Below are 23,888 nucleotides of genomic sequence, written 5' to 3'. Positions count from 1 at the left end.
GAACACCTAATTTGGTAGAATCTACATGGTTCTGATAATCGGCCTGACTCACTGAGAAATTGCTTGTTTAGAAATTACTACGGGTAGACTTTGAAACTAAGGTATTCAAAAAACAGGGAAAAAAGCAAAGCACAAATAAGGAAAAAAAAAAAGAGCATTCACCTCTTTTGCACCAATTTATTTTGGGCCCAAATTTAAAATCCCAGTAAAATGAAACTATTTCTCTTGTTGCCAAACGTCCCCTGGAAGTCCCTCAGTTTCCACATGAAAAACCCAGTGACCAGCATTACATTGCCATGATGCACCCTGAGGCCATGATCCAGCTGCTGTGACAACACCTCAACAGGTTTGTTCAGACAAATGATACGCCTACAGAAAGTATAAAGTCCTCTCCTGACCTCAGGCGCCGCATGTTTGCTGACTTGAATTTGTCCAGTTCTTCGTGTTGTGTGGCCCATCTGCCAGTGCTCTAAAATGTGAAATGACTGACTTTGTTGCCTTGTGAAGACATGTCTCTATTTCCTCTCCTGTTTTATTGCCTGTCTTACATCTCTTGCTACTTAACGTCTGCACCTTTATGGCCAAGTTTGCCACCTCTAGATCCTCATATTACCTCAGCCACGCTCTCCTACAGCCATTGATATTGTTGTGAGCTTTGCCACTGCTATTTCCAGCCACCTCTTTAATCTTTATGAGCCTCCCACTAGCATGGTGTGTACACAATCAAACAATACAAAGCTGCAGTGAGTATACACAAATGTGTCGGCAGCTATTACAAGCAAGTTTGACTTCATTGATTGTATTTCTGCACCTTAACAAGCTCTCCACATCACATCCGAGCAAGTCAGGTGTGGTGGAAACTTCCCACTTTCCCTGCAGTGTTTACTGCTTCCGATGTTTATATGCACTCAAGTGATAATTACAGTTTTTCCAACAGCACCTGAAGGCAGCAGCAGTTGCTATAGGCCTCACTTCAAGCCACATGTTCCCTAAACCTTCCCCCATGAAAGTGCCATGCAGTGCACTTCACAGCACACCTGTCTCTGTTATTATAGCTAAGAGAATCAGGTAATTATAAGGGTCTATTTGAAACATACAGTGGAGGTCACATTGTCTGTATTAATGGAGCACAGGTGAGAGGTTTGGGCACCTTCATGCAGTGTAGTGTTTCTTGAGTCTGGTCTGTCTGACTACCAGAAGGAGAAGCTGGTCATTTCCAATACCTCTCTCACTGATCATGCATGCATATGTAAATTAAAATGTATTGCTCTCTTGCTTTTAGATTTACACAGAAACTGTTTGACATAATGCTTCAATCTGGTTATATGGCAGCCATTGAAATCCTAGCTCTTAAATGAACAGTTAGTCCCCCAAAAAAAAAAGCCAAAATGACAGTGACTTACTCGTGTTAATACAAAAGTGACCTGTGATAGTGTGGATGCCAGAGAGCGAGGTAACATTATTGGTGGTAATAAGTAGGTGTGTTTGGCAGGAGCACCCCTGAGCAGGAGCCAAGTTGGCTGACTGCACTGTCCCATATGACAGGACCCATGTTGCGGTGAAAGGGTCTCACTGGCTTCAAACCCCAAATATCATCTGAGCTCTCTATTTATCCTCATTGGCAACCTGGAACAATGCAGGACATTTATTATTGCTTCTATTCTTAGCGCTCCGTACAGAGGGATATAAATGGACACAGCTGATCAAAGCCTGTCCAAATTGAATTCTCAGCTACTCCTGTTTCATTTGTGATAAAGGGTAAATGAACACGCACCCATCATCTGTGGCTGGGTACACAAGTTTGGTGGGGTTTTTTTGCATTCAGGACAACAAAATGTGAAAGGTTACTGGGGTTATGATATTTAATCTTTCTAATGGCCAAAAGGGATCTTTGACTAAATATCAGTATTTGTTCATGTGAGATCTAAAAATGGAAAGATGAGGAAGGACAAAAAGCACATGGGACTTTTACAGATTTACGTAACACTGAAATTAGCAGCGTTTTGTTTTATGACTGTTGTAAATATTTAGAGATACAAGGACAGGGGGTGTATTTATAGGACAGTGGTGACATAAAATTGTAAATATTAACTTCAGTAATAGTTGGTATATTTATACATGTATTATATGTCCATGAGTCTTTCAAAAGAAACTACAAACTTCAATGAAAACTCAAAGCTCCTTGATGGGGTAGGTAATCTTTTGGGAATTCAAACAATGGATGCAGTATGAAGTGAGTAATTATGTAAATTCAACTGGTTTTGCCTGTGTGGCAAGTTTCATTCTGGCAGATATTAGTCATGCTCAAGCCATGAAAGCCATGATATTCTGCCTTACTGACAGAAATTTGGGAGTTGGAGACGCTGTGTAAACACCAGTGGTGGCTCACTGGTGGAGGACTGGAGGGGTGATCCCAGGAAACAGGATTACACAGTCAGATATCTGAGAAGAAGACAAGAGATTAGTGTTTGGGAGAAAGTTAAAAAAAAAAAAAGAAAAAAAAAAGCATAAATTTTATCTGAGGAAATGTGAATTAGTCATACATGTTGATAACAAAACCAAACCTCGGATGCTGACAAGTTATCTGGTTAACTGTGTGATGCTGCCTGTTATCTTCAGTCAATCTAAAAACAAATGACAAATGTCTGGTAATGTCTTAATTTAGGTCATGTTGGTAGTGATGGCCAACTTGTATGCTAAATTGCCAAGGGTCAGGTGAAGTGAAGACCCTTGACACTCAACTGACAAAAACAATCAAATAGACACAAAATTTGATGACTGAGATAAATTACGTGCTTTTCTTTTTTTTTTTTTTTTCTTTTTTGGTCAATCCAATCGACCTTCAATTCTGCATAGTGCACCTTTAAAACTGACTGTCAAATTTTAATTGTGACATTCAGACTTACACCTTATTGTCATGTGTGCTGCTTTCAAATATCAATGGGAAACATGTAGATAGGAAACTAGTCTTCCTCTATTTTTCAAAACAGCTGTAATTCAAAATACTGTCGGAATAATTTGACCTGTAATTTACTCTCAAGTCTCTGTTTATCAGTTTCAAAGTGAGGAAAAAAGGAAAAACAAACACACAAACAAAAAACAGCAACTGCCAACTGTATTTGTCCAGTCCAGCTTTTTGTCCGGACCTTTAATTTTTTATCTTTTAATTGTTTTTATTTGTTTTCCTCTTATGTCCTGTTTATTATAACGCCTTCATGTAGACTGTGTGCACTTTATGTTGTCAGAAAAGTGGGAAACTGACAGCATGTTGATGTTAAAACGACTGCTTGTTTCTAGTGGAGGTGCTGCCAGCCTTTCATTTTTCATTTTGAATGCTCAGCAGGTTGAAAAACTTCTCAGTAACCTTTTTTTTTTTTTTTTTTTTATTTTGTAAAGTCTCTCAGCCAGATTGCACCTATACTCTGGTTGAAAGTGACTGACTTCACTTCCTGTGTTAATGTCAGCCCATGGAAATCATGACAGACTAAGGCCGCGTGGATCCGTTTACAGATCTCACACATGATACAAGATAATGTCAGACTTTGATGTTAAACACAGTCAAGTGGTTAACCTTTTTTTTCTCAGTCTGTATATGGAAAATCTGACAGCTGGAGGTGTGGTATGTGCTGGCCCCGAAGAAAGAGTCAAACCACTTCCTGTCTTCAGCGAGGTACAGGCTCAATGTCACATTTAGAACAGTACAGGAAGAACTTAACCTCATGTAACCTTAGAAACCTGCTGTCGTACAAACATTCACTTTGCGAAGACCCGGGAGACGGTGTTTGAATTACAAATTAGTGTGATTTTCATATCATTTGGCTTGACCGCGTTGTCATATATAAATGTTAATTGCCGATTAAGTCTTTAATATGCAGATAGGCCGCCCCTTCTCTCCCAGTATTTCATCCCATCTGGCCGTGAAGCATAAACTTATCTAATTTCTTCTGCAATGCTGAGGATTTAAGAGATAGAAAGATTCTGCTGCTGAGGGTTTCTGAGAGGGAATGGCACAGATGGGCATACTGCAGGCTCAACAGCTTGAAAAGCAACATGTCCAGTGATGGGAGGGAGGGACACTGCCAGAGATTCAACAGTCTGTCGACCTATGCCCCCTTTGCTTTCTGCATGTTTATCAGCTTCAAGTCGGTCCGTCCACAGCGCGGCACAGCACACGGCTTAAAACACAGCTACCCTCCTAAAACTTGATGGGGGCGATTATCCTGTTTTTACTGTCATTTTCAATCTATTTTATCTGCTTCGTTGGATAATTGAATTGAACGAGCGGTATTTTAAGTGAGGACTGACGCGGCCATGCAAAATAATATTCTGCTCATCATCAGCGCTTTAGCTGTGTGAGCGTCATTGTATGAGCTGTCTGAGATTTAAGTGCCCAATAAAAGTCTGGGCCCAATTTGTAAGTGCAGTATGATTTCCCCTTTTGGAACACTGTCACACCAGCATTGGCTTTGCTTATCAATTGATTTATTGGAACAAAGATAATTTTTCACTTAGATTTCCTGTCTGAGCTTTTTACATGAGTTGAACATGTATTTTGAGGCTGGAAATGTATAAAGAAACATGTCATATGACACACTGTAAGTTCTTATGAGCTCATATTCTATCTTTTCTTAGAGAATATATTAAGCGAAAATACCTTGAAGGAATACTCCAAAGTTTTAGGCAAAATACTTTTTCCGACTTACCCAGACTGAGATAAGATGTTCAATACCATTTTCACAGTCCAGTGGTTCAGTTCCTATGGGTAGCATTTTGTGTTAGCTTAGCATACAGACTTGATGTCTATGGGAGTCATTAGCCTGGCTCTGTCAAAGTGAAAAACAGGAACCTAACATTGTGTTGTATTTGAAGATATGAAGTACACATCTTGGATTTTTTTTTTTTTTTTTAAATGAGTCATTTCAGGAGAAGTTAGATAGTGGAACTGTAACTGCTGAATACATTTATCCTCACATCTATTGCTGAACGTATATGATGAGGCCCAAATTAACTTCTCCTAAAATGGATCTTGTTTGTTTGTTTGTTTTTAATTCCAAGATGTATATTTCAAATACACATGATACACTGTGTAAATAAGACAGCTTAGGAGTTGCTGTAAGGCTTATTTTTTCACTTTAACGGAGCCAGGCTGATGACTCTCATAGACTTCAAGTCTTTATGCTAAGCTAAGACAAAATGCTATCCATGGAAATTGAACAACGGGACATAGAGAGGTGGAAATTGTATCGAACAACTTCTCATTCGGGATAAGTCGGAAAAAGGAGTATTCCTTTAAAAACTGTTGGCCAAATAAATCTAGAGTTGTATTCTTAGGTAACAAAGCCATGCCTGATCATCACTGCACCAGCCTGTTTTCACATGTACGAAAATGAAGCGACAGCAACTTGCAAATTTTGGTTGCAAGATAAACCTGCAGGGTGGAAAACTGGGACCAAAAAAAAAAAAAAAATCAACACTGTGGCATGTTACCCACCCACCTCCAAAATCATCCCACAACGCGAAGGGGAGTTCCAAACCAGAGCTGAGAACCACAAAATATTAGGTGAAGATTGTATGCAGTGAAAATGAGTTACTGAGTCCCACCTGTTTTCAGAAAACGATTGAGAATGATTTTCTGCTAAAGGACAAATGTCTCCTGGTGTTGGTTGTGCACCAAGGACAGTGGCTGTGACAGATTACCAGAAGAAGTATGGTTTACATCTAACCATAACAGCCCCGGCGCTGAATTCATAACAACCCTATTTTCCCTGAGTTGGGCCGGCCTGCTCAGTGTAATTCATTCAAGCCGGCATGTCCTTTAGCCCGGAGACGGGGTGAATCATCCTCCCAGTCACTTAGCAACTGCCAAATATTGCTTAGTTAACAATCAAAAAAACGCAAACATCCATCCTTTCTTGTGCTCTCATGTATACACACATGCATAAAAGTACATGAGGGTGATGATGCAACGTCGCTTATCTTGATATAGTAGGCTACTTGATACGTGTAATGATGGCATGTTCTTTCAATATATATTTTTTACCTCATGCTTGGATGAAATGTGAGATAACAATCTCAAGAATAGCAAATATTGTCATTCTGCCTGCAGTGGGAGCCCAATTTAATTCTGACCTTATCCCAGAATGGCAGCATATCTTACACATGAAGGGATTTACACAACTGAGGGAATTAGATGATGTCCCCTGTTATTTATACCCACTGCCCACAGTGAATCTGTGTTTATTAAATGTTCGTGTCTTCTTGGAGGTTCCAGCCTGAGCTTGCAGCAGTGACCCTTGAGCGGAGCCGGTTGTGAGAAACCCTCATTTGCCTTAACCTCTGTGGTGGAGGCTGAAACAAACACAGGGATGTTGGCTCTGCGCTGTACACTGCACAGTATAAATAACAATGACTCTCTCTGCACCCGCTGCTAATCACATCTAAATAGCAACTGTTTCTAGGACAGGGGGTCACCTGCTGCATGGCTGGGTGGAAGCCAGGGCCTTTTAGCTCAGCATGGCTGTCCCACAGGGGACTGGGGTTTAGCTCCTGTTAGCAGCTGTCTCCCTGTGTGGGGATGGATCGCTATAGACTATAAACTGTGATATTAATATTGTAAATTCATGAAGGACAATGTATAGGAAGAGAACTGTTTGCCATGCCAGTTAAAGGCCTGGTCCCAAACTGCAGTGTGGCATGTGCTGCTGAAACACTGGCTTATTCTTTTTAAGATTTTTATTTAGTCTCCATCCTTAGCATTGAACACTCATCCTTTTGGTGTTTTTCCACTACACCTCCCAGGATCATTTGTCAGTCAAGCAGTGTGTTCACTATTGTGACGTCTTTTGTATTTTCTGTTTATTTAGTTTCAGCTTCTCTAGGCGTGTTTATTTTCTTTGTTCAGTCACGGCGGCTATCCTTCCTGTTACCTGCAAATTTAGATTTTCATCAGTTGGGGTCAATTTGACCCCAGTAGTTTAAATTTCCAGAAAATGATTATGATAAAAATCGTTACCCAAGTTTATGTGTCAGGTACTTTATGTGTCTTGTTGACTGTCTAAATAGCCTCCCTTTTTATGTTTACCCAGTTGTCTTAATTAAATGAGGAAACATCATTAAATATGAAACAAAAAAAAAAAAAAAAAACAATGTTAATCATGTATTCAGAGACGTTAAACACTGAATGAGTGGAAGATAGTAGGAGGACTATCACTGCTTTTGCTAACTATCCAGTTCCTCTGTTTATTCTTAATAAAGTATTGTTGCTGCTGCCAGAAACGTAAAACAGATTACTTCCTGTAAGGCTGCGGATTTTTCTCTGGAGACATTTACTTGTCACCAGGTATTTAGAATAACAAATATTAAAGCTTTTATGAACTGACAACATATGGAATCACTATAGTGTCAATCAGTAATAAAGAATGACACTTTAACCTAACACTGGGAGTCACTGGATTGAAGGCTTTTTTTTAATTCTAAAATGCTTTTTATTGCTTTTTCAAGTATCTTGAGACTCTATATTTGTAAATCCAGTAAAACCTGAGCTCAAACAGCCCTGAATGTAAGTATAAACCATACATGGCACTTCAGATAAATTCTGCATTGTACCACCAGGTCCATCTGGAAGGGTAGGGAAGGCCACCAAGGTCATGCTCTTTGATGGTGCATGTTACGCGACTGCTATATTTGACAATTAGGCTGCACACAGGGGATTTCCTCCTGTGTCAGACACTGAAATAAATATCAAATAGCCTGTCACGTTGCCATCAGAATGATAGAGATCGAGTTGCTGTGTATGTGCTGTGCAGTTATGACAGATACTCATATAAACGGAGCAGTTCACCTAAAACTGAAAAATTTGTCATGATTATTTACTCCTGTCTGTGCTGCTGACACCTCACCAGTTGAGGTGAAGTGTCACAGGTGAAGTGTCTTTGTCCATAAATCACAGGGAGACATCTAGTGCAACTCCGTGGCAGCCTTCTCCAAAACAACTGAAGTCAATTTTTAGAGATTTGCATGTCCACATTCTGCTCGACAAGACATTGTGAGAGTTCAGCATCTAGGAAACGCTTTAACCATTTTCAAAATATCAGGGCAAGGGAATGAAGCTACATCAGCCTGGTAAAAGACCAAACCTTTCATATGTCATTAGCCTGTGTGTAGCACACAGAAATACAGGAGAGAGTTCATTGTTGAGGTTTGGGTGAACTGTTAAGCTATTAAAGGATATGGTGAGGATTTGTACAAAATAAACATGTAAATAAAGGTCTTTTCCACTCAAGCTGTGATCGTTTGTCTTCAGCAGACTTGGATCATGGTGCACAAAGTGTATGAGGTATGACAGAAAGTAAATTTTTGGGTGAACTGTTCCTTTAATGCTTCACTATGCAAGATGTTGAATACATCATTCTTATGCTCTCTAAATCACAAAGTGGGTCTGAAACAGAGAGGAGCATCCTATCACCACTTAACGAGACATGGCTGATTCACCCTGTTGTCCAAAAGAACTTCAAGTGTTGGGCCAGGACATTTCTCTGTCCACAGAAAGTTTCAAATCGCAATTGAAGAGTGAAATTCAAATATTATTCATTGTTATTCTTACTAAGCCAAAAGACACTGACATCCCTTTCTGTTATTCTGCAATCTGCATCTTATTACTTGAACTACTAAAAAAAAAAAAAAAAAAAAAAAAATCCTGTACATCACTAAGAAACCCAGGGCACCCCACATTGATACACATCAGGGTTCAGATCAACATTTTATAGGATGAAGTCTCAGGGATCCCCATGATAAGATTTAGTTATTCAATAATTCCATAACTCTGTATATTGTAGTTTGGCAGATTATTCCCCATTTTTCTGAGGACCCCCTAGAATCCCTCTCAAGGACCCCTAGGAGGTCCCCGAACCGCAGATTGAGACTCACGGCTCTAGGGGACATCACATGACCACACCGTTTTTGTTCTCATATTTTCTAACCTTTTATGTGAGTCTCCTTGGCTCTAAACAAAGGCCTTTCATGCTTTACTCCTTTTTCACAGACTAAGTGGAAGTCCCAGTTGTGCAGGAAAACTGATGAGTTTGCAAATGGCTGGAGACTTGAGATCAAGAGGGAGACAGAGAGAAATAAGAGCAGCGAGGCAGTCGTGGAGAGTGATATGTGTCATTTGGTGATGTCATGTATCCAGGCGTCCAGGGTGACAGTGGTGGTGGTAACAGCCTGAGTCAGAGGATGACATCAACCCTACAGGCTGTCAGACAGGTTGTGAAAGGGCTTAGTCCCACGCTCCCATTGTCCCCTGGTTAATGCTGTTATTCAGCCCGCCACCGGCCCTACCATTTGTTAATCTGACCTAACACACAGTTTAACACAGGACAAAGACACACAAACAGCAATTTTAAAGGCTGGCAGAGAAAAAAGCCAGTGGCAAAATGTCAGGCAGTAATACATGATCACAGCTTTTTGAATACAAAAGGAGAAACAGTGTTTTGAGTGAGGTCAGGCAATGAAAATTTACTCGTGGACACATTCGGCAGAGGTCACAAAGCTTGAGGTCATTAACTCACCGTTTGGATCTAGTGCTATTTGGAGTGATACCCTGAATTTTCTTTAAAAAAAAAAAAAAAAAAAAAAAGCCGTATGCATACGTCACTGGGTATAAAGACAGTTTCGTGAAGGAAGGACTGTGGACAAAGATCATTGTTTCACACTTTTCAGTCAAATCACAAATTAATTTTATTCCAGTGTTTCCAAACAATACATACATAAATACACTATTTACATGTTCCAAATACTTTCAAAACTGTAAATGACTCATATTGTCAGGGCTTGTCTCTGTAAGTCAACTGCAGATTGGATGACAACAGCAACAAAAATAACTGAGGATGTGAATCTTTGGCTTAACATTGATTCAATTTGATTCACAAATCACTAATTGGAGATTTGATTTAAGCATGATTTTTCCATTTTGGATTAATTCAGTTTGAGTTTGTCAATGATTTGGCTCAGTGCTTTTAGCAAAACTTTTATGTCCATTACATAAACTCACAGTAATGTAAAACGATCCTTTTTGGTCTGAAAAGTGAAACAGACAAGACAACAGAATTCCTTTAAGATGACTAATTCTGAATAAATAAATAAATAAAATTATTATCAGAAAAGTTGCAATTTAAGGTATTTTGTGAGATCACAAAAATGGTAGGTCGTTTTTGCTGTTGTTTTGTTTTTATTTTTAAGAATTGTGAATTAACTGATTCCAGGTATTTCATATCGATTCAGGCTGAAGTCAGAACGATTCATTCTGTCTCTGTCTTATAGCAAATTGATTCAGTTGAATCAGAAGAAATTTTAATTGATATATGGATACAATGAATGAATAGTTACACCTCTAATATCTTTAATAATAAGGCAACACAGAAATGTCAGCAAGATTAGAAATAAAAATGCCAGAAATATCTTTAAAACAGAGATACAGGAGGACAAAGCATGCAAAAAAAAAAAAAAAAAAATCATGGTAGTAAAAACAAACTGTTTTCAGAGATAATTTTACCAGTTAATTCTCAAGTATCTCATGCTGAATTTAAAAATAAATAAATAAATAAATTTAAAAAAAACCTGAAGGCCCAGATGGCAAAGTCACCTTTAGTCTTTAGTTTAGACTTCAGGATGACCCTAATTCATTTAATGATCTGCCCCCCTTTGAGCATTAAAAGTCTTAAGAACAAACAGGAACATCATCTTCAGTAACAGCCCTGCAGACAAGCACAGGGTGAGACGCAGTGATCACTGAGCGAGCTTCATGTATGAGTAAAGATGAAACTGGAGATGCAGACAGATAGGCAGAGCTCTCCTGCTCCCACATTCATTCAAAATGCACCCGGCTTTGTTGTATTTTCCAACCGCACAACACACCGTGCTGCAGACATGGCAGACAGACAAACAAGCCTTCTCTGGGTCAGGTCACACCGCTCATTGTGCACACACATTATTACAGATAAGTAAAGGGGAAAATGAGTCAGTGGGCCCATATGAGTTTCAATGAGTCACCCGGTTGGTAGCGTGTTATATACAATAGCCTGATTTCTGGGAAAGCGTTTCAAGGAATTGTTCAGACCGCCTGATATTATACCTGTGCTGATTTCAGAGTGTAACGGCGAGTGCAAAATGGGCCTGCTTTGCTGACTGCAAGCCTGATAAGTGAGCATGTGGGTGTCTTGGTGGATGGGATCACCTTTTAGTAACCTTACAGGGGTGGATTCAACGCCTGTCACATTACATAAATATCCATTATTTTTCTTTCATAGATGGGGTGGGGGAAAGAGAACAGAGAATGAAGGAAGGAGCCATGATTGCCTATATGAACTCGTAAAATAGAGTCATTATCCACCACCATGTACTCAATAACAACAACCAGTTTTACAACAAAGGTTTCATAGAAATGAAAAGGTTACATCATGTGAACCCACGTACAAAAGATGCCCACAGGTTAAGTAAAACACAAAACAATAAAACCTTTGATCTCCCAGACGCTCTTTTCACACATGCAGTCACTTCGACATAACACTTTATTTCATGACTTAAAAACAAATGAGGTAAGACTGAGAAAGAGAGACAGGGCTTTGCCAAGGTAACAGAGGTTGCAGGTAGATGGAGCGCCCCCTGCAGGGAAGGGGCACAATAGACTGTACACTCTCCACTCAGGTGGCACTTGCCTTTGTCAAAAGATTCTGTAGCTGCAACATCTTATTCACAGTCAAACCTCCCAAGGAACTGCCAAGTTAGCACACAAACACACACAAAAAAAAAAAAGAAAGAAAGAAAGAAATGCGGCTTCACGAAGATATCATTTGTAGATCATGTCACGTCTGTCGCACTTGTCTTAATAATTGATGTCTGCCTGGAAAATCGGTTGCGCTTCCTTCCTCAAACTTCAAATCATTCCATTTTTTTCCACCCCGTCCTGCTCCAGTTGGTTGACAGAACTTGAAGGGAAAGTGACATTTGGATTGCCACTTATCACACTCAGGCACGCAGGAAATTAAAGCTCCACAGCCTCAGGTGAACGCTCTGCTGGTCAAGGCACTTGGCAAGTCAGTGTCATTACATTGCTGTTCTACACCACTTGTCTTCTGCCTTAGAGGGGCTACAGAGACCCGTGGTTGTCCTTGCTGCTGTACAGGTGACCAACATTTCAGGAATCAGTCACTGAGATCCCCAGGAATAGTGAGAAATCCTTTGTGAAGAAAGATATTAAATCCTATGCAGGCATACTGTAGATGTCTTTCAGGGACGGGCTGTTTATTCCAAGCCTGAGGTTTTTTAGCTCGGTTTTATTCCATGCCGCATATGTAGAGCAATCTTGGAAGTCAAGAGGATGAGTTTGTGTTCACCGGCTTGATCTTTTCTCCCAGTGCAGGCACAGCAGAGAAAGCTCCTGGTCCTGGCACACAGAGCTGAGCCCCGTCTCCCCAGAAATCAGCTCACAGTCTTTATTCTCCTAATACATTATTGAAAGCTATTTTTGCAGCTGCACTCTGAGAACAAAGGTATTGCAGTTGTCACTTTCAAGTTCACAGACAGAACGGGAGGATATTTTGGGAATTTTTTTTTTTTTTTTTTTTTGTGCTTTTTTTTTTTTTTCCCTCTCCCTAAAGTTGTGCAAGGCTTGACTCCCCTCAAGCAATTTTATGTCTTAGCATCTGCCACTATCTTGAGTGTGTCAGAGGCCTTTTGTTATCATAGTGTTTAAATGTACCATCATAAGTCTGGAATATACCACTTATACACTGGCCGCTTCACACCAAAGCTACATTATTATGATGAAGACTTTATGATAAAGACTTTTCCTTCATGTTTGACTTATATTTCCCTTTTCTTTTTGATCTTTAATTGTACAGTGCATATAAATCTGACTGTGGCTTTAGCAAAGGCAAGGAGCTGCAAGCCTTCATGTTTTATCTCCTTCCTGCTTGTACAGTAGCAATGCCACAGCTCTGGCAAACACATCAATATGTTAAGTCCAAATTGCATGGATGAATTATCATTCTCTCTGCCTCCATCTCTCTTTTGCCCTTTCAAACTATACCAGACTTTAAATGTCTTGCAGAGCAACCAAGATGTTACACTGTCACTGTGCAAGTCTGGATTTTAGGTTACAAATCCTTGGAGTCGTGCAGACCAAGTCAAGCGAGACCGTGAGTCACTAACTGCAGCATGTGTGTGTGTGTGTGTGTGTGTGTGTATTTGTGAATGTTTGTGTATGTGTGTGAAGAGGGATTGTTGGGGGAAGATGGAAACAGTACAAGAGGGGAAAACTCAATTAAAGCCAGCCTGAAACAACAAAGAAACGCCTAGGCCCTCACCACATCAGGCATGAAACTGAAACATTTCGCCTTATTATGCGTTTCTTTTTTTCCTCAGCAGCAAATAGATTCAGTCTGCAACCGACACTGTTGATTAATTACACAAATAGTTATTATGCCTGTCAATTCACAGTGGGGTTAAGGCACCAACATCTGTAAATTCCTCCCTGGGTTAGAACTGGCTTGAAAAGGCCTGTTAGAGTCATTTGATGTCCACGAGAAGGCCCAACAGAACTTTGTTTTTGTACGCTGATAGGTTTTACAGTACCCCAGCAGCCTCTGTGATACAACAGCCTTAGGATGCTTTCCCAGATGAAAGGGTCTTGTCTATCGCCTTGCCTCCTGATCACTAATCAAGCTGGTGGAACCAGTGGAGCCACTTGTTGGCCAGATGTACTGTCGTTATACATTATATTTTTACATTACATATTTACATTTTTGTGCATTATATACAGTTTCACCCCTGTCCTATTTAATGTACTACAACCCATTGGGAACCTATTTTTTACACTGTATTTTCCAGTGGACATCTGTATGTACCATAAGTTACTCTTGGTTCACCAATAGCTCATGATGTATAAAAAATGTCCCGCAAATAAGACAATAAACTCAAAGTGTTTTAATATTACATTTACATATCAGGCATGGGTGAACAGTCACATCCAGAGCTATTTCAAACGAGTAAGCTGGTGAGGGTTCAGCGTCTTGGCCAAGGACACATGGATGCTGCGAGGACCAAACCTACACCTCCCAGCTACAGGACGGGCCTGTTAACAACCAGGCTGCCCTGCTGCTGCCTCAACAGGCTGAAGGCTTAACAGCTGACCTAGAAGATACTTCTGTGTGTCAACATGATGGGAGAGTGGCTCCACCACAGCTAGGTTAATCTCTAGCTTCTAGCCAACTGTGTTCCAGTTGTCCACTTCTTCTCTTAGAGCACTTCACTGCCAAACATAAATTAATCCTTTCTTAAACGAGTCAAAGATTATTTCTCCTCCAAAAACTACGCAAAGCAGCTTTAAATTGGAGGTGTTTGTGTGTATGTCGAGGTGGATTTGTGCACGTGTCCAAGGGTGCTCAGTGCACTTTAACTGCATTCATCAATTCTGGCATATGTTAAGATACAGTTTACCTTCGTCATCATCCTTCTTTATCCCCACTGTACAATCTGATGAAGTATTAATAAAGTACTGAAGCAGAGTTAAACAAGTACTCATCACAGATGGATGAAAGGAATGGCACATCAGTTCAGGCAATTGGTACAATGCACTTTTTCTCACAAAAATTAAATGATTCTAATGTGTACTGACAGAGAGGGTTATAAAGGCTTTAATTTCATCTCCACTTCACTAGTATAATGCTCCGTACACCCTGGCTTATTCAGACGGAGTTTGATTGTCTCCAGTGTCTTCAGCATGTGGCATCAAAAGCATATCACCTGTTTTAGTATCTCTGCACTGGTTGCCTGTTTGTTTTAGAGTAGATTTTAAGACTTTACTGATTACTTTAAAGGCTTCACATGGCTTAGCCCCAAGTTATCTTTCAGAGATTTTAAAAATAATGAGAAGCTTCCTCACTATCCCAGTAAACTGGTTAGAGTCTGAAAGGTGACTGGGCCTTTGCTGTCAGGATCCCCCAGGTTGTGGAGCGTCCTGCCTGAGAATCCAAGGCTGGCAGAGTCAGTGTCATCTTTTCAGTCCATTCTTAAAACCTGTTTTTTTGTTTGTTTTTTGTTTGTTTGTTTGTTTCTTTCTTTTTTACCTCCTTTCACAGCTTTTAATTGATGACTAGTTTTGTATTTATTACAATTGATATATGTTGCTGCCTTTATTATCATTATTATTATTCTAAACAAATCCTGGGCACAATGGCCTGCATAGGATCCATCTTAAAATCACTTACCATGGACTGCTTAATCTTCCCATTAAAATCAGAAGCGATATACACCATATATGATGAGCTATGTTGGTTGCATTGGTGCAGACATATCAAAAAGTAATGCAGTACATGCCAAGATATATGATTTAAAGAAGAGGTACTCACATACAGTGAAAGACTCAAGAGTGACATGATGCATAACACCCCTGTCTAGCTGTAAATGATAACCCCTGTTGAAAATGTGACTGATGCTAGCCCATGTGCCTGAAGCTGTTCTGTGGATTTATTCCCTCTGGATTTTATCTGTAAAGTTCAAATCAATGTGAGTGGGATTCAGACAACAATAGGCTATGCACCACACACATACTCTACTCTTAATTGTTCCATGGCAACACAAGTGGGCCGGTGAGCGAAATCACCATTTGAAAGCTGGGACAAAAATCTGTGCTGCAAAAATTGCTGTCAAGGTGCCAGTGAGCAAGGCACACAAATCAAAATTACTCCAACAGAGCTGATTCATGACCAGAACACCCCACCCAAATGTGAATGTCTGTAGCTCTATGAATGTGAAGCAGTGCCAGCAATAAAATCAGAGCCCAGAAACACAAGGTCACAACCTGAACACAATCCATCATTGCAGTAACCAGTTCATGATTTGCTCTTCTTCATTGTTCCAAGTTTTGAATTTTCAAATGACGTGTGATGTATTCCCATCTCCCATGTGCAGCTGCTCCTGTGGTCAGGCAAATGCTTTGGGCTTTGGTTTATGTAATGACTGCAGAGCAACACAGACACACATACACGCCTGACTGTGTCGCTACATGGCCAACACTGTGGCAAGCTGAAACAGAATCATTACAAACACTTTCACTTATTAAATTGGCATGCCGTTGCATGGGTGACTTTATTCCATGGTTCAGTGCAAAGGACTGAGAATGAGGTGTGTGTGTAAGCCGGCATCCTGTGATACCATTAGGAACACCCTTAGCTCAGGACAATAAAATCCCTTTTCAGAAATTGAATAGATGGCATCAATAAGGATAAGCCTCTTTCCTACAAGGCATGCCGAAATGTCAGAGCTTTGTGAAATAAAACACTGAGAAAAGGCATACTTATGATATGTGCATGTACAAAATATTACAACTACATGCTCTTTCCACAGAAAATGATGATCCTTTGCTGAATGCATTTTTTAAACCCAAGGGAAAGAGAGAATAAATGGATTTTCAACCCTGAAACAACTGAGAGATGGATTGTGCAAAAGGAGTTATTCCTAATGTTTTGCACTTCTGGCTGTATAATTCCTTGCAACCCCCCAACAAGTGTAAGCATTTTGAGATTATAAAGCTATTAGCCACTTGAGAGGCAAACAGAATTTAGCACCTTTCAATGTGGTACATTGTTGTGCTGCTTCAAAGGGATATTGGTCCGGGATTTCAGATTTAAGGACACTCGTCCCATTCTTTTCTAATAGACAATTAATGCTTTCTTGCTTTTTGTGTTCCTCATCACGTCCCTGACTGTGGCTCCCTGTCAAGCCTCTGACCTCCTAACTTACACTTGTGCATAATTATGCTCCTGTTGGGTCAGTGTTGCGTGTTGAGTGAGCACTTGGCATGACATGGCAAAAGAGCTGACAGAGAGAAAAAATCCCTCCGGCTGTGTGTGGTGTGTAATCACCAGTGACCTTACAGCTCATCTGGAGAGCTGGCAAAGTTCAGCTGAGGCCAGAGTGAAACTGGGCTTTCATTAAAATGTTTACTGAAACATTACAGACGGACACCGAGCTTTGTACAGTTTGTCAAAATGCAGTGGTAAAACTCAGCAGCTAGTCATTACAAAAATACATAACAAGAGTTCCACCTAGTGGACAATGTAGAATACCTTGATGATATAAACCTCTAGATTCAATTCAGCACACGTGGGAAAAAAATCTCTTTCCTTTCATGGGGAAAAAAGCTGTAATGACGTTCACATCTGCCAGTTAGACTTGTGTTCTTTATCAAGATGCCTTTGCCAAGGTTACTACCACATTTCCTGACAGTATTTCAGCGACAGTTGATACTTTGAAGCCACACTTTGATATTTTCATTTGTGCTCTTCTTTTAAGTCCTCTCTCCACTGATAACCTCTTCAGCGGTGTAGTTAAGAGTTTGGTCTGTAAAAGGATAGAAAACGATTAACTGGACAGCAAAATTTCAGGAGGATCCACACATTCAATTTAGAACTCACTTCTTACTGTTTCAGACAAGCTTAGCGCCTACAGTAATTCCTCAAAACACCAGCAAATCCCAATGCTGCTATGCTGGCACTGAGGCAGGTTTTGAGCTCCTGGTTTCCAGTGTAACAAATCAATATTTCTTCTAAACACTGCACTCTTGTTTTCACTCAAGGAGAAAAAAATTAAAGACAGGAAAGGAAAGCTTTTAGAGAATGCAATGTTTGTCAATTTATCTGTTAAGAGATGGCATCAGCACAGACACCAACCATATGCTCCCAGGTAGATAGTTTGTTCCTGTGCTCAATGCTACCAAAATGATTAATTGATATAATTGATAATTCAGTAAGACTGGGCAGCTTTGTCTGTGGCAGACGAAGCTGCCCACCAGCCACACTGTCAGGAAAACAGCCATGAAATCCATTAGAAAAAGCATAGCTGGCTGAAAAAACGGAGGAATTGCATGATGAGTTTTGGAATCCATCTGCCACTCTGGCCAAAAGACAAAAAGATTAGTTTATTGCACCGCCTCAGAGGCTTAACGTTCGCTGTCATGTGATTACAGTACATAACCACAACCAAAAGATATTGCAGTCAATGGGAGCCTGAATGCGAGGCACAAACTGATATCTAATAACTGCCTGATATGATGGACAGCAGGCAGTTACAGAAGCAGAGAGGCAGAAATGATAAAGTATGCTGCTTCGTTATAACTGATCATTTACACATCAACTCATGTAACTCATCCTTATGATAGAGCTAATCTGAGCACTCAATTCAATGATAACATAAATGGCTCTGTTGTTTTCCATAATGAAATACCCAATAAAATGCACACCTGTGACCAAATCAGTTAATTTCAATAAGAATCCCTAATGAAAATAATACCTGCTGTAATCTGTTGCTTGGCACCCACTTAATGTTTAATTAAATGTTATAAAGCTATATGATACTGTTGCATGGAGCTATATTATAGGCGGAAGAAAAACAGCTAATTACAAATTTTTTAATAAATCCAACGTTATACAAAAACATCATCAAACACTGCCACTCTTGCAATCAGCCACCCTGCTTTGCTTTATACTGGACAACATCCCTTTAGTATACTATAAAAACTGTAGTCCAATGTAAAACACAGCCTCTGTGGCTTATTTCTTAAGTGGACACCTCCAATCAACAATGATTAGCTGAATTAATAAGACACAAGCGCTAGAGGTCTTCTCCCTAACTCCAGACAGCTGAGTTGTGTGTTATGTGCACCTTCTTACCTGGGAAAAGGACTGATGTCAGTGATGCCTTCATTTCAACCAACTCTGGGTTCTCCTCAGAGTCTTTCCTGGCATGGAAACTTGTGAAGTGCAGCGCAGGCCACCAGTCTTTTCTTGCCTCCATTTTGCCAGATATGATGTCACTCCAATTTCCTGCATTTCTAAACACAACATACAGGAGATGCTTGAAAAACAATGTCTTTACACAGTAAAAACTGCAGTGAGTATAAAGTTGAATAAAAATAGAGCTTTCCAACAAATCAATTTATGTTACATGTTACGAGGAAATGTGTATTCTTATATATTCCACCTAAATACATGCCTTTTTCCAACAGCACTTCAGCAGTGATGGTGAGCTGCATAGATAAAATAGCAACCGACAAACAGTCACCATCTAAGATCTGATTAATATTATTGTCTTGGTGCTAGAAGTAAGTCAAGCTCGGGTGGTTATCTCTGTGTAAATTCTTTTGAAATCAAGACGGGTTGGATGACATACTGAAGCTTCAATTTGTCAATAATGGTCTTCAGACACTTCCACACTTCCAAGTTGGTCTTCCAGCAGGTGTAGTCCAACATATCTAGAATGACTCCTAAAGCCTTCTGGATGTTGTCTTCTTTTTCTGCAACACCAGAGGGTTACATTTCATCAGCCGGGCAGAATATACTGGATACTATACAACTCAAAAAAGAGCAAAAAGAGCACCTGCACATAAGACAAATGTGTGAATTTAAAATGGGTGTGAGACAGTTAAATGACACACAGATCAACAGGGAACCTGATGTTCATCATTAAGTATGTGAAAGAGTTACCTGATCGAGTAAAGACTTATATTAACAACTATAAGTCAAATATGATCAATTCATGTTATTTTTTGTGTGCTGTAAATCATGTGGTAACATTGGGTGTTCATTTTTTCCAAATGGTCTATATCTTATTTGGGATTGACAGTCTATGACTACACACTGATGTTACCTGATTGAAGCAGCAGAGAACAGTATTCCAGCATCAACTCGTGACTTGGGACTAGAGCATAGAGGCCCTATGACAAAGGGAAGTAATGTAAGTGGTACATTCATTTCTGTGTCTATTTTCTCTAAAGTAAACCTGAGAACATGCTGGCACAAATTATACGCCTGCATTTAAAATCATAACTTGGATGAAATTTCCCCACAGGGATCATTTAAGTTTCATCTCCTTCTCTACACACACACCACAAAATAACAAATGTGTTACGACTGAGTGAACATATGGCTTAGTTTTCAATTTTAATGCTTTTCTTAAAGCATCACTTACCTGAAGCTAAATTGATCATGCACCAACAAATGAACAGTAATGCATTAGTGCGTTCAAAACAATCTATTGTTTCCTGTAAATGTACATGGTTTTACCTTTAATACTTTCATTAGTTTACTCTGTGGAGCCTCATGCCTCTTGAGGTACTGGTACAAGAACACATGCGCATTGGGATTTAGGGGAAAAGAGCTGTTATATGCATAGTCATTCAGGACCCTCAAAGCCTCTTCATTATCCTCATAGAATTCCAACATCTGCCAACAACAAACAGAGTCTTATAAGCAGAGATATAAGTAGAAACAAAAAGCTAATTTCTTATTACAAGAGCATATGGGTGGAGCAAACTGACAAATGAAATCAAAATGTATTAAAGGTCAAAATGTAATTGTACATATGCCTGTTTTGTTGGAGATTTTGTGTTAGCGAGTATCAGTGAGCATTATCTGCATGTCTCCCTTAACAATTTAGTCTCATCCTTAAAGAGTGCTGCATGCTTAGTGGTATATTAAGTGGTATATCAGTCATTCTGTCTCTATCACTTAAGTAGTTGATTTTTCCATTAGGATGAATACTCACATCAACATAACTCAGTATAAAGGGATCCCAGATGCCTGGATTTGTCAAAATGTCTTTCAGGTTGACAGCGGAGTGTCTGAAGTACCTGTGCATCTCTTCAGTGGCACCATCATCAGGATTATCTGAAATGGTTGGCTATGAGTCACTTGAAAGGAAGCAGTTCGGAGATCAACTAGTGCCGTACAATCCAGGTCAGGGCATAGAAAAATATAGTTTGCAGATATTTCAACCAGTTCTTTAAAAATCAGATGTATGCATGTCTCTATGACTGTGTATGACTGGATTTCTACATACACCACTATCCAGTCACAATGCACATAAGACAAGTGTAAAAAGTTGGAGAGGAGAAACAGATACAATTTCTGCTGACACACAGCTTAATAAATATTGCCAATATTGGACACATAATGAGTCATTACAAGGTAATTGTGAATACGGACAAATATCCAGTCTAACTACAGCCCAAGACTTTAATCTTTACCAAATTCATTCCATGTGGTAGTTACAGGATCTGACCTGTAGATGGCACTGCAACACAACACAAAAGTTTGTGTTGTGCAAGTGTATCTGACACACATTAATAATAAATGCTTTGGGTTGTTTTGTTTTGCTGTGTATCCGCTTACCGGTGAGGGAGTGTGTGAATTTTTTGTCACACCAGATGAAATACTCGAGCAAACTCCTGTAGGCCTGGATCAGTTTACTCCTCTGAGACTGTCCTGCAAACAGCTTCCCATACTTCCAACTTTCTGCAATAGACAACTGGCGCTTTGCATCCTCAATCTGGCCATTCACCAGCAGGTGGAAAGAATGTTCCAGACAGATCTAGAAGACATCAAATTTAAGATGCCAAAGCACCGTGAAACACAGGACCAAACAGTGCCTCAACACCGCGGTAAACAATCCCGAGACGTGTACACTGTGCAATCAGGTCTGTTAAGTTACATACCATCAGGTAATGTTTCACTCCTGAATGTTTCATCCGTTCATAGATGTTGTTATAGTCTTCCATCTTTGAGTTAGGGTGATGGTGTAGGATCTCAGTGCTTATTCTCCAAATGATCTGGGATAGGAATTATAAAAAGAGCGCTTAAACTGAGCATCTGGAAATCAAAACTTGCTTTCAATACATCCTCAAACTGCACTGTGCATGACTAGTACTCAAACTTACCTCTCTAATCCGCTGTAATGAGCCTCCTTTTGTGTCTTCCAACATTTGGTAGCAACTACTCATATATTCTGCTGCTTCTTGCCATCTATGATGCAACATGGCTTCTCTGATCTGCTCCAGACAAATCCGTGTGGTCCTGTGAAACCCTGATTCTTTGATTGTTTCTAAAGATGCAAGGCAGGAATAAGTTAATACACAGTCTCACATGTCAGATTTCCTTACTTTAGGTTACTGAGAACAAATGCAACAATTCAATTCAGTACTTGCAAATTCAATTTGATGCTGATTTTTATTTTTTGGAACAATTCAATTTGATTCGAGTTTGTAAACCATGATTAGAGTGTGTGCAGTAATGCAAGACTATCTTTTTTCTTCTGAAAGGTGAAAAAAAAAAAAATAGACGACAGAATTCACTAAAAGTTTTTTTTTTTTTTTTTAAAAAAAAACATGAGCAATTTGATTCCAAGTATTTCATATCAATTCAAGCCAAAGTGAGTTATTCATTCTATTTATTTCTTTTACCACGTTGATTCAGTTGAATTGACAGTATTTATAATCAATGGTTACACCCCTAATGCACATGAATGCATTTGTCATAAAGACTAACTATTAGTAAGTCTTCCACAATAAACACAACAACCAAAGTAACATTTACTTCACCTTGAAATATGGGATCTGCCAAAGGTAGTTTTGACAGTTGTGCTCCATTTTGAGTGTTACTGTCTGAGGGCTCGTCTTCATCTGACTCCTGAGGGGGGCTTTGCTCTGCTTCCAAATCATCCATAACAGCAGCTCAACTCAGACTGAACTGCTGCTGTCTGCCACCAGGCCGGGTAAGCACTGTAAGCACTGTAAGACTCACACCTGTGGCAAGAAAAGTAGTACTGTGTTTAAATTCTTAAGGACACTCCTGCAAGCCAAGCCCAAGTGCTGATGCTGAAAAAGAAACAAAGGTGATGCACAGGGATTTATGAGTTATTTGTGCAAGGTACTAGAAGGATTCAGAGAGTAACAGTGCAACAGGAGCAACCAGAAGAGTAGTAAACACACAGAAGGCAATGATGACTGAGGCAAGGCATATATTCACTGCTGAGCATCAACATGATAGTTTGCTGGTCCTGGCCAGAGCTAATATGCAGCATGATCAACAGCCTATATTAATAATGGAATCTAGACCTTCTGAACAGTTTAATAAACTCTAGATTACATTACTACCACTCTCCTTAACAAGGAAAAATAAAATAAAACGTACTGCTGCTAATGATGGACAGAGGACAGTTCCTGTGTTGGACCCTGATGGCACACTGGGATTGAAATGTAAAATACAAACAGCAATACACACAAAATAACAGATCTGTGCCAGTACTGTTGCTAAATTTACAGGACTATGGGACAGTAATTTATGAATTTTATCTAAGGCTATACGCAGCTGCGATGGGGTTTGTAACAGAGCCCAAAAAAAAAACAACAACAACAACAACGCCATAACAGTTAAACAGCTACATTAACACGTTTTTCTCTTCGCTTAAAACAAATACAAGCTCGTTAACAAATGTAATCGCTGTTATGTTATCTTCCAACCCAACGATAACACTTCCTACCTGACTTAGCTAACATAAGAGCTAGCACTTTCATGTTGACATTTTTGTAAGGCTAACGTCTGACTCGGCTGAATTAGTTAGCAGATAATAATGTCTGAGGACAGTAAGTCAAATTAACTTTAATTCGCAGCTGTTACCATGCAAAGTTTGCCCAGTTTCAGTGTCCTCTGGTGTCCAGCTCCACGATGATTTACTCAAGTTGGACGGAGCACGTTGCTAAGTACAAACAGAGCTACAAAAACTACAAAAGCTGTCATAAGACTACAAAACGTATTAGGAGGGGCGAAGAAGACGACTACTGATTGGCTGTTGCAGTCTGAGGGGCGGGGCCAGCAGCCAGAGCTCTTCTTCTCTTCTTCCTGTTACTTTCTTCTTCTTCTAAATTTTAATGGCGGCTGGAAGCCAAGCGTTTCAATAAACGCCCACTTTGTGCTACTTTACATTTTATTCTGTTAGAGCTTCATCTATTTGTAAGCGATGTTTTTTTTTTTTTATCTGTTTATCTGTTTATATGTTTG

At 39.7% G+C, this 23,888-nt stretch overlaps 1 protein-coding gene across 2 annotated transcripts; it reads right to left on the bottom strand.

Moving 5' to 3' along the window:
- Positions 1 to 16,976: 16,976 nt before the first annotated feature.
- taf1a (TATA box binding protein (TBP)-associated factor, RNA polymerase I, A) lies at positions 16,977 to 23,632 on the bottom strand. 2 transcript variants are annotated; one of them, XM_030047771.1, is made up of 11 exons: positions 23,508 to 23,632; positions 22,430 to 22,633; positions 21,770 to 21,933; positions 21,548 to 21,661; positions 21,225 to 21,423; positions 20,599 to 20,720; positions 20,118 to 20,276; positions 19,702 to 19,768; positions 19,225 to 19,348; positions 18,726 to 18,886; positions 16,977 to 17,397 (listed from the first exon to the last, which is right to left on the bottom strand). In XM_030047771.1, the coding sequence occupies exons 2-11, from the start codon at positions 22,551 to 22,553 to the stop codon at positions 17,345 to 17,347; spliced, it is 1,287 nt and encodes a 428-aa protein (XP_029903631.1). In that variant the 5' UTR covers positions 22,554 to 22,633; positions 23,508 to 23,632; the 3' UTR covers positions 16,977 to 17,344. The 2 variants fall into 2 exon arrangements, with proteins under 2 accessions (XP_029903631.1, XP_029903632.1); XM_030047772.1 differs by lacking the exon at positions 23,508 to 23,632 and adding an exon at positions 23,022 to 23,041.
- Positions 23,633 to 23,888: the final 256 nt, after the last annotated feature.

Source organism: Myripristis murdjan, chromosome 24 (assembly GCF_902150065.1).
Source record: "Myripristis murdjan chromosome 24, fMyrMur1.1, whole genome shotgun sequence".
NCBI lineage: Eukaryota > Metazoa > Chordata > Actinopteri > Holocentriformes > Holocentridae > Myripristis > Myripristis murdjan.
The sequence above is the reverse complement of the archived record's forward strand: the minus strand, read 5'-3'. Positions and strand labels throughout refer to the sequence as shown.

Excerpts from the sequence above, each read along its gene's own strand:
- taf1a (XM_030047771.1), bottom strand. The coding sequence starts at position 22,553 with ATGGATGATTTGGAAGCAGAGCAAAGCCCCCCTCAGGAGTCAGATGAA. Across the intron at positions 21,934-22,429 it reads GGCAGATCCCATATTTCAAG|AAACAATCAAAGAATCAGGG; the intron begins GTGAAGTAAATG and ends TTGCATCTTTAG. Across the intron at positions 21,662-21,769 it reads CATTACAGCGGATTAGAGAG|ATCATTTGGAGAATAAGCAC; the intron begins GTAAGTTTGAGT and ends TTCCTATCCCAG.